Source organism: Pelecanus crispus, chromosome 10 (assembly GCF_030463565.1).
Source record: "Pelecanus crispus isolate bPelCri1 chromosome 10, bPelCri1.pri, whole genome shotgun sequence".
Taxonomy (NCBI): domain Eukaryota; kingdom Metazoa; phylum Chordata; class Aves; order Pelecaniformes; family Pelecanidae; genus Pelecanus; species Pelecanus crispus.
In genome coordinates, this window is record NC_134652.1 from 24,366,478 (window position 1) to 24,384,030 (window position 17,553).

At 38.6% G+C, this 17,553-nt stretch overlaps 1 protein-coding gene across 4 annotated transcripts in view; it reads left to right on the plus strand.

Annotated features, from left to right (window-relative positions):
• Window positions 1-17,553, plus strand: part of ZSWIM8 (zinc finger SWIM-type containing 8) — a 65,941-nt gene that overhangs the window by 19,325 nt on the left and 29,063 nt on the right. For all 4 annotated transcript variants that reach the window (XM_075717366.1, XM_075717367.1, XM_075717368.1 and 1 more), the window contains exons 2-5: window positions 6,165-6,318; window positions 8,001-8,095; window positions 13,898-14,070; window positions 15,844-15,951. In XM_075717366.1, the coding sequence (XP_075573481.1) occupies window positions 6,165-6,318; window positions 8,001-8,095; window positions 13,898-14,070; window positions 15,844-15,951 (530 nt within the window). The remainder of the gene's footprint in view (window positions 1-6,164; window positions 6,319-8,000; window positions 8,096-13,897; window positions 14,071-15,843; window positions 15,952-17,553) is intronic.

Genomic DNA, 17,553 nt, shown 5'->3' on the forward strand with positions numbered 1-17,553 from the left:
CAACCCAGGGTACAACCATTTTGGCATTAAAATTATCATTAAAGAGGAATAATTCTATTTTTTTAAGTGCTTGTATATTATGTCTCTCTCGTCTCTACGTTTAAAATTATGTTAGCTATTTTGGTTGCTTTTTTTATGTAAGTATTTAGTTTCCTTCTGGAGCTTGGTGGTAGTGGTTCAGTACTTTGTATGTTCCAAGTCTTACAGGCACAGACTAGAGTGACTGCAATATCTCTTCTACTCAGATGGAGAACTTTTCCTTTACCTCTTTGAAAACAGCTATCCTGTTTGTGACTGCATCATGAAGCTTACATTTAATTGTACTTAGTCTGATTTACTCCCAAGACTGTAATCCCGAGACTATTCAAGGATGCACTTAATATTCCACCATTTTTCTGTATTCTGTACCAGTGCATTATAGATGTGCTGTATTTTTTAATAATGTTCCCTAAAATTTGGGAAATCGTATGGGACAGGTGTTAGCTACCCATCTCACAAGCCTGTGCTTGAAAACCACAAACCAACAAGTGGACAGAAATTTATCCTTACTGCTTACATAGGCTGCAAGTATATTAGTTCAACACTTCTGAAGATATTCCCTTTCTGATGACTTCGTAGGGCTGGGACCTACCTGGGCAAAATGTTAGTGTGACAGAAAACTGACTGGTGGTGCTGTGTCTGTGACCCATCGAATCAGTTCTGCTCTTAACTGAATGCCTCTTTGAAAAGAGAACTAAAGTTAATGAGCCTTGTGGTTGGAGCTTTGGGTGAGAAACGCTTTTGAAAGAAGAGAAAATATCTTACTGCAACATGCTTCTGTTACATACCATGTGTCTTATCCTCAGTTCAGAGGTGAATTTTGTTTATTTCTAAAAACACATATGCTGCTTTTTATGGGATGTTGATTATGCAGTAAAATGGAAGAGGAATAAATGAATATATATATATTCATAAGTATATATGTATAAGTATTGTATAAGTATAAGTAATGGCCTAAATACCTTGGATCTAATGTATTTGAAACAAAGAGTTAATTTTTAATTAAAAAGCTTATGTTTCATTTTGCAGTGTTCACCTTTGGAAATTGTTTTTTTTTTTAAGTACATTCAGAGCATTAGTTCAAGGCAAAGGTGAAGTTTTCTGATGTTTGTTGCAGAGTTTGAGACCTGACAGAATATATTGCTCTGGTATGTACTTCTTAAAGACATCCGCTCTGAGAATAAATTTCTAGAAAGGAAAAAAGAACAAGGGAATACAGTAAAAACAACAGCAGAAGGAATTGTACAAAAAATAAAAAACAGTAAGAAACCAAACATTTTTGAAGAGTTTCAATTTGGGTATGTTATGGTTAAATGTAATGCTTGCTCTGCTTGCCCATATTTGAGAGTTCTCGGCACTTTTTGGTTTTAAGGGGTATCAGAGAATATATCACTGACTTAAGTCAAGAGGCATTTTACTGATAGGCACTTAACTAAAATAAAACAAGCAGAAATGCTTAAAGTGCATTCTACAGTAACAGATTTATCTTTCCACATGGCAAATCCTGTAAAAAGCAATATAATATTTACCATTTTTTAAAATGAGGTTTGTAAAAGGTTTTATAACACCCCCCCGATACCTCCTTCACTGGTCAAGATTATACTCTGCTTATTTCCTGTTAGTTTTACTGTTCTCACTTTAGCTTTTGCTACCAGAAATGCTTCAATTAATTTTCTTCATCTGCTTGTTCTGTGTATAGTTGTATGACTTTGTTCTGTGCTGTTACATTTTGGACTGAAACCAGAGGGAAAGGTGAAGGGAAATGTGAGGTGGGGACTAGGGATAGCTATAAAATCAAAGCTATAGTCTCATCTCTAAAAAGATAATGCAGCCTAACATGCCATTTTGCTTAAGGTGTATATAGCAAAAGCAATGTGTCCTGTCTTTGCACTCTGTCTTATCTCTTGCTGTGAGATGTGTTCACTTGCATTTGTATTTATTCACTTGTACGTATAGTTTATTTTTAGAGATGTGTGTCAAATGAAAGTAACCCAATGGAAATAATGTAATTAGGTAACAAATACATTCAGTGCTTGGCCCAGTTGGTTTTTCTTTCAGTTCCATTTAACAACTCTCTGGTATTCTCATGGCCCCTATTTTGCTGATTATTCAAGCAGTTTCTTCTCTATTTGTCTATCATGGACACTCAGTTAATGTACCGAAGGAATATATTTGAACATGATCTGTCTTTATGAGTAATTGTTGGCTGCAACTTGTTACAGCCTACCCGATATTAGGAAAGATTAAACAGCGTAGCTACACATGCATTCTTATATCAGTAAGCCCTGCTGGCGCAGGAGTTGTTTCCACTGGTGAAAATACATGTTTATGTGCATAGCTTGTGTTGGCTGTTTTGGGGTTGGAGGTTTTGTTGTTGTTGTTCTGGCAGGAATAATTATGTCTATGTTAAAGTTTTAGCTGTTATAAAATGACTATAAAAATCAAACTTGTAATTCACACAAAACAGTAGCAAAAAGGGTAGGATGGTCCTCATTAAAGCTGCGTGTTCCACATGGCAGTAAATAGGTAAGAAGTAATTTATTCAGAATGGTTTAGATGTGCTTAATCCTGCCTCCTAGGTAGGAGGTATAGATTAGATGGCCTCTCAAAATCCCTTCCTGCCCTGGGTTTTGCTAGTCATTTAACCTGTAAGTGAGAATTGCTTGAGGTTGCTTATGCTTTGCCTGTGACTTTATTCTTCCAAGACTTGAAATGCTTCCTTTGTTCTGCTTGGGTCATCATGTCTGCTCCCAAGAGGAAGCAGTGATTCTTGCTAGTTTTGCTCCACAATTTAAAATGATCTTCTCCCTTGGATAGATTTATCTTGCAGATTTGTCAATTTTGTATTACATCTTTGATTTCACTACTGTATCAATTTTATATTAAATTTGCAATCTTCCTTGCTGTCCTTATCTTTGCTTTCTGAGCAGAAGCTGTGATGCTTTCTCCTTTTCTTTGTTAGCAGACTTTTCCTTTCTTTTCTTGCTCAAAATTTATTTATTATAGTACCTGAGAGTACCTTTTGTCTGTTTTATTGAGAATACCTTTTGATACAAGTAAGCATGAATCCACCAACCCTGGATATGTGTATCTAGAGATAAACTTTTGAATGGCTCTCTCTTTGTTTAGGACTCAAAGGAGAGTATTCAGAGTCTAATTTAAGCACCTAACTCAGACTGTCCAGCTGACTTTACAGGAGGCCTAATGGGAAAAGACCCTCTGATGCTGCGTCACATCCTTGATAAATGTGTCTCTCACCTTGACTGCACAGGGAACTACCCCCTTGAAACTTAGGGAATTTTAACTTCTTAATTTTAGTATTTACACTGTGTGCCAAGTTAGCTACTGTGAATTTACCTGCCCTTAAAGTATCATTGAAAAATTATTTTCTACTTTTCCATTATCTTTACCATTTCTTTTCCATGACTCTTTTACCTTATAGAAAAGTCAGCATTTTCAAGAGATGCGTGGTCTTGTAGATAAGGTTATTTCTTTTTTAGATTTTTTTTTTCCCCCCACCAGGTTTTACTGCTTTCACCTTATTCTGAAAATATCTAAGCTGTGTGCTGTGAATGTCTTGACTGTGGGTTATGATAGGTATGCCAGATAATTGGCCACCTGTCTTCTGCTGATTACTACTAACACAGTACAGCTGATGAATCAGTTAATGAGTTCAATGCAAAGGCAGCCTGTTACCTTAGTTCACTGTGTAAAACTGTTAAAATCAAGCTGGCTGGCTTGTACTGGACTTGCACTGGAGCAGATGAGGAGGGCTCATGTTGTCTTCCCACTTGGAAGAAATGTTTTCTTAGGAGAGGTAATTTCAGTAACACTTGTCAAAATATTTTTCTTGAGCTAGTTTAGTTTCGCTTGAAAGAGAACAGCCATACAATGTAATGGAGAGATGGGAGGGTAACTGCAATGATCGTGCTACTGCTCCTAGTACCAGCAGTACGGTACTAGTATCATTGAGACCTAGTAACTGATTGTGTGTGTGTCCTGGTCCATTGCAACAGTAAAGTAAAATATTGTTAAGACTAAGGTGTACTGATAGAATAATAAGCAGAATGCATTATTTGCCTTTGCTGCCTTTTTTTGTCAACTCAGTCAGTATTAGCATTTCTAATCTAACCTTCATACCCAGCACCAAATCCTTGTAAAGAGGAATACCATCCAGGCTGCAGGCTTGTAGCTCTTTAAAGACTCTGCAGATGCTTCACCTGGTGCTGAAGACTTTTTTGAGTCTTGTACCTTGTACAGGTTGTTTAGATGTTATTTGTTTTCTAGTATTGTGTAATGAAAGACTTGGATAAAGTGCCTCTGTACAAAAAGTGCAGTTAAAACCACAACAAATATTTCTCCTTTTATTGCTCAGAGTAATTTCAAGTATTTAAGTGCCTCAGTTTGGACCTTCTGTGGTATCTACTACTACTGTAGTAACAGCAATGATATTTAAGTTGACTATGTTGCACTAATTAAAAATAGTAAATTTCTTTTTAGTGACTAATTAAAAATAGTAATTTTTTTTTATAGTGACTTGATAAAAGCTTTACACCTGTTCTGGTTGTCAAAGGTGGAAATGAGATGACTTTTCTGCCAAAATCTTGTTTATCTGCTAGCTGTAGAGAAAGGGACACTCCACTTTTCCATTGTTGTTCATTCATTTTATGATCTGCTGCTTTCACCTTTGTGGATGGTATTAAAACACTGTAAAACAGAGGCTCTGTCTGTAATATAGAGTAAAAGTCACTAGTGATGGAGAAATAATCCTGACAGTAAAAGACTGATTCTATCTGGGAGAAGTGAATGCTGCCTAATGAATCTAATTTCACTGCAATCAAAAAATCATACATGTGGATGTTTGAAAACTCTATTTTCTTTCCATATTTATGCAGTCCTTCCATTTGACAGGTCTGCTCAGTACTGGGGGAGATGTTGGCTGCTTTGCTGTGTGCATGCACTTTGAAAGCCTTCTCCCTTCCTATCTGTTTCGCAGCTGTTCGGACTGGAGGGCGTCTCCAGGCAGAGGGTGAGAACGCGCTTACTGACATCAGGGCTTAGGTTTTCCTTTGATATGTTGCTGGGAGGCCGGTGGGGAGGGAAAGCTGAGGGCCAGATTGGTTTACGTTCTGGCTTCTAGTGATGTTTTAGAAGCTGGTTAGGGAGGTGAAGAGTCGTAACATTGAATATCTGAAACTGAATTAATTAGGCTCTTGGCAGCAGGGTTTGGAAGACGGGGGAACCAAGGCTGCTGTAGTGGTGGATCGGGAAGTGATCTCAGTAAAGCACTGAGGTGCTTGCAGATAAGACGAGTCTGGCATTTTGTATGGTGTCATCTAGCTCAGAGCAAAGCAGAAACATAAGGCTTCCCATAGCCTGATGATAAGAAATCTTCATCTGCACTTAAAAACGTAAAAAGTGGAGTTAGTTTGGTAGAAAGGTGGTGGTTAAATGTATTTGTATAAAGCTCTTGGTGCCTTCAGTTAGGATCCTCATAGGCTCAGTGTAGTCAGCACTGTACAAACGTGTGAATTCCCAGTTGCTTCTAACTTGAAATATAAAAACAGATATCATACAAAAGGTGGTGGTGAGGGGAATAAAACAACAAATACTAACTGAAATTAAAATCTTGTAAATTGCCGAATACTGAACGCTACCAAAAAAGTCAATACTAAGGTTCTGGATAACCTTTCTATTGCTGTCTTGTGCATATACACTGTAATAGTTCTCTGTGTAATCGCCGGGCATTCACAGGATGTTGCTGCCATATTCTAACAGAAATGTGTGAAAAATATTTGGTTACCTTAAGTCTTACTAAATGGTTTCAGTTTTGTCAGGAGACAAAGTTTGAGTCACTGATGTCTGCTAAGCTAATGTAGCTCTCCTGACAAAGGACTGCTTTTTCAGGAGTGTGTACTCATGCCCTAGGGGGCTGAAAACAGACATAAAGCTGGCAGGCAATTCTTCAGAAAATCTCTGTGCTGTCCTTTACTGTCTATCACAATTGGTCCTTGAACTTGGTGAGGTAAGAGAGGAAGTGGAAGAGCTCCCTACTCTGATCTGTTTAGCCTCTCATGAGTTTTGTTCTCTGAATGGCTAATTGTGTTTTGTTTCTTTCTTGCTAGATGGGCTGGTGATCCCATTGGTGGAACTGTCTGCAAAACAGGTTGCATTTCACATTCCATTTGAGGTGGTGGAGAAAGTTTATCCTCCAGTGCCAGAGCAACTGCAGCTTCGGATCGCCTTCTGGAGTTTCCCAGAAAATGAGGAAGATATCAGGTAATGAATACTATTTCTGTTTCATTGACCCTTAAGGAAAAGTTCTGTTCAGTAGAGGACATCGTTGTCCATTTGATGTCCCATATATTTGCTGTTTCTGCTGTTCTAGTGTACATCTTGTAATGCATGGATGGGTTATGGTGGGATATGTTACGATACGGGGTTTTATTGCAGGGTGAGCTGCTCTGCATATGTCCCAGGAAAAGCATGTGCACATGCAGGTTCTGTGTGTAAATGATAAATAAATAACCGCACCCTTTAATTTGCCTGACAGTAACTTGTTTGTAGTTTTTTGTCCTTATAGAGTCATAGAATCATTTAGGTTGGAAAAGACCCTTAAGATCATCGAGTCCAACTGTAAACCTAACACTGCCAAGTCCACCACTGAACCATGTCCCTAAGCGCCATGTCGACATGTATTTTAAATACCTCCAGGGAGGGGGACTCAGCCACTTCCCTGGGCAGCCTGTTCCAATGCTTGATAACCCTTTCAGTGAAGAAATTTTTCCTAATATCCAATCTCAGCCTCCCCTGGGACAACTTGAGGCCATTTTCTCTCATCTCATCACTTGTTACTTGAGAAAAGAGACTGATGCGCACCTTGCTACAACCTCCTTTCAGGTAGTTGTAGAGAGCGATAAGGTCTCCCCTCAGCCTCCTTTTCTTCAGGCTAAACAACCCCAGTTCCCTCAGCCGCTCCTCATAAGACCTGTGCTCTAGACCCTTCACCAGCTTCATTGCTCTTCTTTGGATGCGCTCCAGTGCCTCAGTGTCTGTCTTACGCTAGTCTTGTGCAGTATGCTTTTCAGTTTGAATCTGTTGCTTGAGTCAGAGCTTTAACTGGGCTCACAAATTGCTGGGGAGGGCTAGCTCGGTATGCTGTGCAAGCCTTTTGTTGGTGTAAGTAGGAGAATCAGAATTTGCCAAGTATATCAGTGGTCAGAGTGGATACAGTAAGAGAGATGACTATATTTCTTATATTTCTGTATAAATTGTGTGAGTATGCAGTCAAAAACTCTGTGCTTTTAGATCTCTTACCAAAGTATTTTTGCTGAAGCTTTTATACTATAGGAGGTCTACCCATGTAACTGTGCATTCAGAATTTTGTTGCAAAGTAATGATACTATACTCTTTCAGCAAGAATCTTCCTGAAAGTTCTTAGATGCATTCATCTAATGTTCTGGTATCAGATGGGGGAGGTAATGTCAGAAGTGCCGATGTAATTAGTAAGATCACCTGTGGGGGATAGAGCAAGCCAGCTGGTTATACATGTTCATTATTCTGATGAGCACAGATGTAAAAAAACCTCACATGAGCATGCAGGTAACTCATCTAGAAGTACAAGGAGTTTTTACTGTGGCGTGCTAACATTGGACCTTGAATTGATACTGTACTGTATATAAAAGCTTAATTTTAGGTTATGAATGAATTTGTACTTCAGAGCCTTAGGTTGAAATTCCCAGAAATGCCAGTGTCTATACACAAACCCCCTTAGGAAGAGACTAATGATTTTTATGGTTGAATTGTAATGGAGAAATAGCAGAAAAGAGCTGGACTTCATCTTAAAGATGAAGATAGTAAGGATTTTTCCAAAGCTGTGTCAACAAAGGGTGCAAAAGGATAATAATGTGAAGTTTCTCAAAACCAGACTGATCTTTGCATGTTATATGTATCTCCTGCAGATTGTACTCGTGTTTGGCAAATGGCAGTGCAGATGAGTTCCAGCGAGGGGAGCAGCTGTTCCGAGTGAGGGCTGTCAAAGACCCTCTCCAGATAGGTAAGAACATTGCAGCTCCACATCTCTAGATATTTCAGATTCCCAAAACCATGTCTGCAGTGGGACAGCAGTGGTATGACCATGTCTCAAAACGAGCTTTTCTGGCATCCTAGGCCAAACTCCCTGCCACATGCATTCTTTGTAATGTCTTGAGCTAAATACTATGTTTATTTCAGCCTCAATCAGCTCAGCTGTGAAACTGAGTGAAAAGCCAGAAGTGTTCTGAAAATTAGATCCTTAATCTGTCTCAGTGTTTTGGAAAAAACTGTGTAGAATGCCTTTGTCTCCATAATGCTTAAATTCCTCATTGATAAAGAGAACTTGGTTTTCTAGCGGTCTGATCAAATGAATGCCTTGCCTAAAGTGCATGTATGGCAGAGAGGAAGTTTGCAAGGTTTAATTACTCTTGTAGTAAAAGAGTTGTATTAATAATACAGTTATGTAGTATTTTGGCAGAAGGAAATTCCTGTTGCTGGACAGTTGGTTTTATCACTTCTCCTCACTTATCTTGTTCTTTTTATGTTTTATGGGTATAGAAACTAATCTTAAAGAAAGAATTGGACTCTAGATTTTTCATTAACTCCTTTGAAGTAAAGAAGAATATTGAGTTGGCTTTTCCAGTGACAGATGTTAGACAGGAAGGCATTATGTGAAATAAAGACTTTAGTATGGCAAGGTGGGCCATGTCAGTCCAATGCAGATGTGTTGTTTTTTCTGCAAGTGTAATCTTCAGAATTAGAATATTAATTGGCACGTGGGAACTGAGCCTGGTTGTAATAAGAAAAATTATAATATAAAAAGCTGTATAATATTAAGGAGGAAAGTTCCTGTATTTTCCTGTGATGAGGGATAGAGACTTCTATGGGCCTGTTTAGTTGCTAGTACCATTAATACTTAACTCTCAGTGATCAGTGGAATGAATAAATTTAGGTAAAGGACCCTCAAAAAGGGACTCATAATGTAGAATTTTGGGGAGAATGAAAAGAGGAGGAGATAGTCATTGAGGTACACAAATTGCAAGAGACTGATGAACTGTTATCTGAATATAGGGTAAGGCGTCTGAAAGGATTTTACCTAGTCTGTTGTCTACTGTAATAACAATAGCAGGAATTCTTGGGAATGGAAGTGGAGTACTTCCTCATACATAAGGTATATTGAGTTGTCAGCGAGACCAGATAGTAATTGTGGAACATGAGCGAAATTGAGTTAAATAGGATTAAAGTGACTTTTGAGAGTACTCATAAGCTTCTGATGTCAGGACTGAAATGCTGAGAGAGGCCTCTAAGGCATGTGCTGAACTTCAGGAAGGCAAATGTTTAAGAGAGACAAAATGAGTTAAAATGCAACTGGCTGAAATTCAGTAATTCCTGGGACTTTCACAATGGGAAAGAGCAGAATTATTTAATATACAGTGCTAAAACTGTGGTCAAAACTTGTTTCAGTAATAAATTAAAAAGGCAAGGAGGTGTAAAGCAATGTAAATGAACAAAGGCTGGGAATATTAGTGCAAAACCTGCGCTTGGGGGAGGAGGAGAGGATTAGGGAAAAAGAGGAGGTGGTGAATGATACAGGGGAGGAACTTCTCGAGTGCACATGCAGCAGCTGGGCTTCTTGACAAAGGATTATGTGTGTGGAAGGGAAGGAAGTAACTTTGTTTAAACAGTAATGTTGTTTCCTCCTTAGTAGAGGAACTTTATCTAATGGAGGGATATTTTTTCTTCCATGAGTAGCAGCCCAGAAGCTGGACAGTGCAGGTGGGGTAGATATAATTTGAGTTGGCTACTCCAAATGATTTTAAGGTGTGTGGTTTTAGTTTTGAATTTCATATACTGACAAATGGGAAAAGAAACTCAGGAAGTGAAGAAGTCCTTGAGAGGGGATTTGATTTGGAGGGGGATTGGGCAGTGCATTGTGGTATTGTGATCAATAGGACAAAGCTTGAAATGTGTTTTGTGCTCTTTTAATCCCATTTCCCTTTGCAGTATAAGATTTTTTTTTTTTAAACATAAATGAGTAATCTTAGTCATCTTGTCCACATGCAAATCCATATCCATAATTTCTGAACAATAGCACCTCTTCACCGCATTCCAAAACCCCACTTTTTTACAGTGTTCTACTGTCTATACACAAAGGATTGACTTTTGTAGACCACCTCCTCCACATTCCCTTTGTAGCAGTCTTATACCCGCCTCCTTGCACTGAAGACGTTATTGCTGTTCTCAGATAGGTGTGTTGTAGTTGCTGATTTCAGGCACTTTTTTTCTATCATAGTCTTAATTTCTTTTTAACAAATGAGGAAGGCAGCAGCAGGTTCAGTCTGGGTTCTAACTTTGCGTCTCCTTGAATAGTGTCTCTAAGTGTCCACTTCTTAGAGATTCTCCTGTTCTGGTTTAAAACAAACAAATGTCCAAAATTGTCTTGCTTTTCTTCCTGTCTAAAAGCTTTTTTTCGGCTCTTGTGTTCCCATTTCTGTTAGTCCTGGGAAAGCCAGAGAAAAAGCTCTTAAATTCTGTGCAGGGGTGTGTTTGTTATAAGGGTATCAGAACTCCCAAATATCAGTGAAGAAAGCTTGGAAGCTGTATTGCAAGAATTATTCTTAGCAGGCTGTTCTTAACTCATGGGTCACTTAAACAACTGGAATGAAAAGATTTACTGAGTAGCTTGGGGTATTTCCAATTTGTGCGTTTCCACCTGAAATCATGAGGACTAATAGGACCTCAGAAAAATGAATAAACAGACCTGAAATTTCACAATAAATGAGTTTAATGATAAATATTAAATGCAAAGACATTGATGTAGCTATCCTAAAATTCTGAAAACTGGATTTTAACCAGTGGGAAGCATACATTTCTTTTGGATACTTTTCCTGAAAGTTTAAGGTTCAGGGGTAGAGCAGTGAGAAGGATAGGTTATGGATTGAAAAAGCAGCCACCTCTGTTTTGTAGGACCTAGTGTAGGCAGCAGTTCATTATTTCCAGCTTTTGCATTTGATCAAACCATGTGTCTTAATTGAGTATCAGAGAGGACAGTGTGCTGCTATCCCTTCTTCACTACATAATAAAACCTGCTTCATGGGTGCAGTAGATCACTCCTGGTGCTCTCTGCATAGCAAGTATGTTGTACGGTGCATGTACCTGACATCCTCTGAAGCATTGGTGCTGGCTGCTTGACTTATTTGTCTGTGCATGAGTAGTAAATAAATCTGGTGCTCACAAGAAGTGTAAGATGCACTTTCTGTGTAGAAAGCCTAAGTGCTTTCACAGAAGCACTAACTTTGCTCTGCGCCCACAGTGCATTTAAGAAAAATGGTAGCCAGGGCGCTGAGACTCCTGGCAGAGCAATTCCTCTGGCCTGCAGCTCATTCTTGAGGTCTCCTGGGAGTGGAGCTTGCCAAGAATAAGGTATAGATCTTAGCTTTTTCTGGTGGGCTACATACAGTTGCAGAATGAATGCTGCTGGTACATGCAGACATGTTTTTGTAATGTATTGTTACACATGGAGTAAATAAGCCGTTATCCAGTAGTGGGAGCAGGGGGTGGGTGAGAAGGAAGAACGTTCTTGCTGTCTCCGTGAGGTGGTCAGGTCACTCAGGGGTGCAGTAGATGTGATTCTTGTCTTCACATTTAAGCAGGAAGGTAGGAGCTGTGGTCTGCAGGAGAAGACAGTAGTAGCACTTTGACTGTAACCAAATACAATATGATGACCATTTCTTTAAACAGTAGTGTTGAGCTAAGCACTCCAGAACGGTCCCCCTCGTGGTTGCCTTTTCAGTCCCTGCAGGCTCAGACTTGTGTAAGCTACACAGTGAACTGTATTGTGGTATTTTTCCTGGTAAAAGTAACCATTAATTTAATCCAGAATTTTTTTCCTGGTATGGTTTCCTGTGCCATCCCATGAACAGTTGCTCAGTACAGCAAGACTGGTGGTGCAAAAGAATTGGGCAGAGCTGCTTGAATTGGCAGTGTCAGTGATGGGCATGTTCATCAAGCTGCAGTTCGAGTTGAAGCTTGTGATATGTCATGCTGAAGCCCTTAAATTTTCTTTGTCTCTTTTTATAACTGTTCTTCCCTCTTTGCATTTAGTCAGTTAACTGTCTTCATATAAAAATAAAAATTTCATGGTAGGAGCTTGATAAGAGTGTGTAGCTGTGACCCATTCTTCTCTAACACCTTTCGAATACTTTTTCTCAGTGAAACAGAATTGCTGCAATTTCAATTTGTGAAATGCTTAATTTGCTTTTGTGAAAAATAGGGCATTTTGGCATTAGTCTGAGATGCTTCTAGTATAACAGAAGGACTAGCTGAACTGTTTGGGTTGTATTATCCAAGTGTGGAACATAAATTAGAACTGTAGCTGGTAATAAGCAGTGCAGTAATTTTGTGGTGAATGCCTTCTTTTGTTTTGATTCTGTTCCAATTGCTAAAATGGCTGAAGAATTTGGGTAGCATTATGTGTACTAATCAAAATAATCACCCACATCAGGAAGAGGATTTGAATTCTGGTGAACAGGAGAAATAGAAAGGTTAAGCAAGGTAAGAGCAAGTTTGTATTGGCACGGGGATTATATTTTGAGGAAGAAATAGTGCACATTGCTTTAAAAGCGATTTAGTAGGTCATGTGTGTTCCTGAACACCATAATTATAATAATCTCACAATATCATAATAAAAATTTAGTAGTGTGGATTTATAGTGTACTTCCCTATGCTGATGATGGAGAAACTATTTCAGTCATCTGTCCCAAGCCATATTTTTTCACTTAAGGTAGATTGTTGGACTGAGTTTTGGTTATGGCTTTGATACCCTTGGTGCTTTCTATGCTTCATTAAAACTGAATTTGAGACTAGCAGAAAGGCTCTGAGGCTGATACTCATTGCCGTAGAGGATGATTAACTGGTGATAGGGGCCTTCAAGACAAGTAGAAGATTCATGCTCCTGATGGTCTTTTCCTGCTCATAATATGTGTGCCTCTGGGTAGCCATTATCTGTAGAGGAAGCTGCATTATGAGTACAACTGGTATGCATTGTACATGAGATTACACGAAGCCAAGCCTCATTGAAGTTCTTTGTCATGCTGCCTGAGATGAGATTCATAATTTATTTGTTTGATCGCAGATTAATGGGGCTGGATTCATTCAAGTGTTATTGCTGAAATTTCCCTTTTCCAATGATTTTGGTGTAAGCAAGAGGGTTTTTTTGTTTTCTGAGTACAAGGTTTATAAAAATGGGATATTCGCAAAATTGCAAGGAGGTACATAATTTATGAGGAACGGGTAGCTTCTGAAGCCACAAGGTGAAAGCAAGTGTTCAGGTGTGAGTGCTGCCTTCTTTAGTTCACTGTAAAATTGTGAAAGTTGACTGACTTGGAAATAATTCTGAAGAAGTCAGACCTAACCTGTTCTGCATTGTTGCCAGCATTAATTAACATAGAAATCATGCCTAAAATATGTATAGCCCAGCTTTGACCCTGTGATCAAAAAGCCACACTTTTCAGTGATGGCTTTATCCAGTTCTGCTTTTCTTTGTTAAATATTAATAGAAATAAATACATAAATAAATGAATATATTAAAAGCTAGTATTTTTGAACCTCTTATATAACATGTTATGCCTCTGCTAATATTCTGCTGTAGCTGATTGGGAAGAAACAAGTGCTGGAGACTCTAGATCCCTGTCCGTCCCTGTATGGATGTTGTTGCTAGATATGTTGTTTCCCTGTTTAAATGGCACATACCTAAATTTCTGCACTAGCTGAATCTGTCTCCCAAGCACCAGAAGAGTAACATTGGACTTTTGAATTTTAACAGGTTTCCATCTGAGTGCCACTGTGGTACCCCCACAGATGGTGCCACCCAAAGGTGCATACAACGTGGCGGTGATGTTTGATCGATGCAGGATCACATCGTGCAGCTGTACCTGCGGAGCTGGGGCCAAGTGGTGTGCTCACGTCGTGGCGCTCTGCCTCTTCCGGATACACAATGTAGGCCTTTAAATACAGTTCTGCTCTCCCCTAGGCATCTTCTCTGAGTCTCTTCTCATTACAGTTTTAGGCAACACGCACTCTCTTTAGGGAAATTGTTCTTGGCACTCCTTTTGGTTACAGATTGTGCAAATGTGTGCTCACAGTTGCAGTCTGCAGAGTGAATTGTCTGAGGCTCTAAACTGCAGAATGTCCTTTGATAATGTGCAAATTGCTAAGGGTAGATAGAGTCCTTTTTGGCCCCTTCCTGTTTCTCATTTAAATGCTAGAATTACTCATTCTTTCTTCACTTCTGCAAGGAGTGAAAGGTCACCAGTAGTTAGTCTTTTATTAAAAAAGTCTTTGTAAATATGGGATTTGAAAGCTCTTTCTTCTGGTTGTTTGATCATTCAGAGTGCAGAAGGAAAATAGTTTTGATCACTGGTGGCCTTTATGTTCACCACTTCATTTTAACACATACTGAGGCAGATAAGTGTCATTTGACTTGTAGATTTCAAACAGTCAATTAAGTTTATGTTTTTATTTAACTGCTTGTATTCTGTGTGGCCTTGTATAGAGTGAAAAGTAGGTGTTTCTTATCCCAGCAAACTCCATGTGAAAATGTGTAGAATCAATATGAAATACACAAGTTGAGGGTTCAGTCTTGCATATAGATTAATTTCCTCAGTCTTTGGCAAGCTGAGAAATACATCTTAAAGAAGGATTAAGTTTGGATGATTGAAAGGAACAGAAGATTTTCCGCTGTCTCAAACATTTTATAGCTAACATGCTTATGATCAACTCCAGATTCTTAAATAAATGCTAATAACCTGCTGAAGCTTGTTAATATTTCACAATGGACAATTGTAATAGGCTTAAATTGATACTCTTGTGAAATCAGTGGAATATCAGTATACTTTCTGTACTTGGGACTGGAGAGTTGGCAAAAACATGGGTTCTGCTTTGAATTATTAGTTCCAGTTTTAAAAGGTGGGTATGGAGAGTGAGGGTAGGAAACAAAATTTCACTTATATTATTTACACTCAGAAAGTTTGGACTCTGTGTAAGATAAAAATCATTCTCTTCCCTCCAAGCCTTTCTTCTACCTGAAAAATGATAGTGAAAGGATTTTCGTGCTTGTATATACTGACTGCTGACACTAGCAAGTTACAAGCCAAGGTATATTGCTCTGTGTAGACAAATCAATATCAGAAGCATCTTTATTATCAAACTGCTCTTGCTTGTTTCCAGGTTAACTTTTAGGTAGGTGCCATTTGGGCATTTTTATTCTGTAGACTGAAAAAGGTTAAGAAACTAGTGATGTTTTTTTTTTATCATCCAAGTTGTTCTAAGATATGGAAAGAGACTGATTTTAAGATTGAAGAAAAACCTCTAATGAGATAAATGAGGTGGTTGTGATTCTGTGAAACAGCCCCCCACAGAGCTGGTTGGTTTGCCAGAAGCTTAAAGAATAATGTCCTATTTTAGAGGTTTGTTTGTGAAATCCCTGCCAGTATTTGTGCAATTGCTAGCAACAACAGATCTTAAGCACAGCTGTTAAAGCAGTTTCCTTGAAAAGAAACTCTTAAAAACAGCTTTTATAAAGCCTAGACAGCTTATTTGCATCTTATCTGCAACACACCACATAATTACAGGAAAAAAAATTGTCCATCAAGACCAAGCATGATATGCATCAGCATAGCTACTGTTCATGACACTTCATCTATTCAGTGGACACAGCTTCATTAAGTCTGATCTGTTAATGTCAGTTTATATCGCCTTTTCTTTCTTCAGGCATCTGCGGTATGCTTACGAGCACCTGTTTCTGAGTCCTTGTCTCGGCTGCAAAGAGACCAATTGCAAAAATTTGCTCAGTACCTAATCAGTGAACTTCCACAACAGGTAAATGGGGACAATCGATTGGACTGACTTTTTGTTAAATTCAGTTATCTTTATTCTGGGTCAATTTATATTATGTCTTTTGTTGCAAGATAACCAGTTATGCTATTTGATTGTGAGTTGCTGGGAAGGCTTTCAGTTCTTGCCCTTTTCAGGTTTGCCATTCTATTATTTGACAATTATCTGATGCCAAGTAAAAGATGAGAAGTGTCTTAAAAGGAGAAGGAAGAATGGTGGCTATTCGTATTAGCATGAATATGCGCTTAGCTTGTGGAAGATCAGACACAATAAAATAAATGCGTGGTGGTGAAAAACTTAGGTCAGAACAAATCAGCTTGCTGCTTTTTTGTGTGTTTGGTTAGTTAAGTGGAGAAGACTACCCAGGGGATGTGTTGTATATGCCTTAGGTAAGCACTTTCTAATGCACCCAACTGGCAACCTTTTGACATCCCCAGTGTAGCTTCTTGGTGATTCATAAGAATCCTTTGGGTTATGGAAATTGACAGACATGAAATTTTGTTAGTCAAAGGCAAAATCTGCCCTCTTATTCTTTAAATATCTGTGTTTGTTCAAGGTCAGGTCATTTATATCATCTGCCTAAAATGCTTGCACAAAATCAACAAGAACACCTTAGTGATTGTGAAATGTTTGCTTCAAAAATATAAGGGCTTGGCAACTTTTTTATGCTGCTTCAACCAAAGGAGGTTGAGAAAAACTGACCTGCGTGGGTATCTGTCACGTTTCAGTAGTGCGGGCATAATCTTTTAAGTAGGAGTTTGGTTACTCTCAGCATGTGCCTAAAATTCATATTATGGTGCTGTGCTTGGGACGCTAAGATATTCTATTGCTAAAATGTCCTCTAAATTCCCTACAGAAATACTAATCCTCTTATGAGAGGAAATGGAGGAATCATATAACATGAAAGTGATATAAAAATACTGCTTTTTTGTTGCACCAATAGTATGTGCTTCTTGCTGCATTACATAACAGACAAAGCTTTTCTTCTCTCCTTAAGGACTGGGAGCTTTATGTCACATAGTCTGGTGCTTAATAAAGAAGGGTTTTGAAAGGCTAGCAGTGGTGGTAGTTGTTTCCTGAATGGCATGCGAGTTGTTTGCTTTCAAATAGTCTGTCTCTGCTCCTTTTTGCAGGGTTTATTTCTCCTTAAGTCATGTGTACCAGCTGTGCACCCAGGAACATCTGGATTATTTAATTATTACTATCTTGCCAGATAATCTGGTGGATATTGCCCAACAGAAAAGTTTGGGGTTTATTGGCAGATGTATCTTAACCTGTGTTATGTAATTTCCTTGAAAAAGGGAAGGAACACCCCGAACTTTTCCAACAGTCTCATTCCCAGTCTTCAAGATTTCTGAGTGGAGATACATACTCTTATACCTTGGGGCCCTGTATTTTGACTACATGCTGTAGAATTAGAGTAGGCATGATTCTATTTTATCCTTATTTTCAGCTTGTGAATTACATTATGGTGCAGTAATATAATGCTGAATTACTTTCAAGTGTAAATGGAAGGTGGTCTGTAGGAATGCAGCTAGACAAGATGTTTTGCAAAATCTCTGTAAAAAAGTGTTTGCTGTATCTATG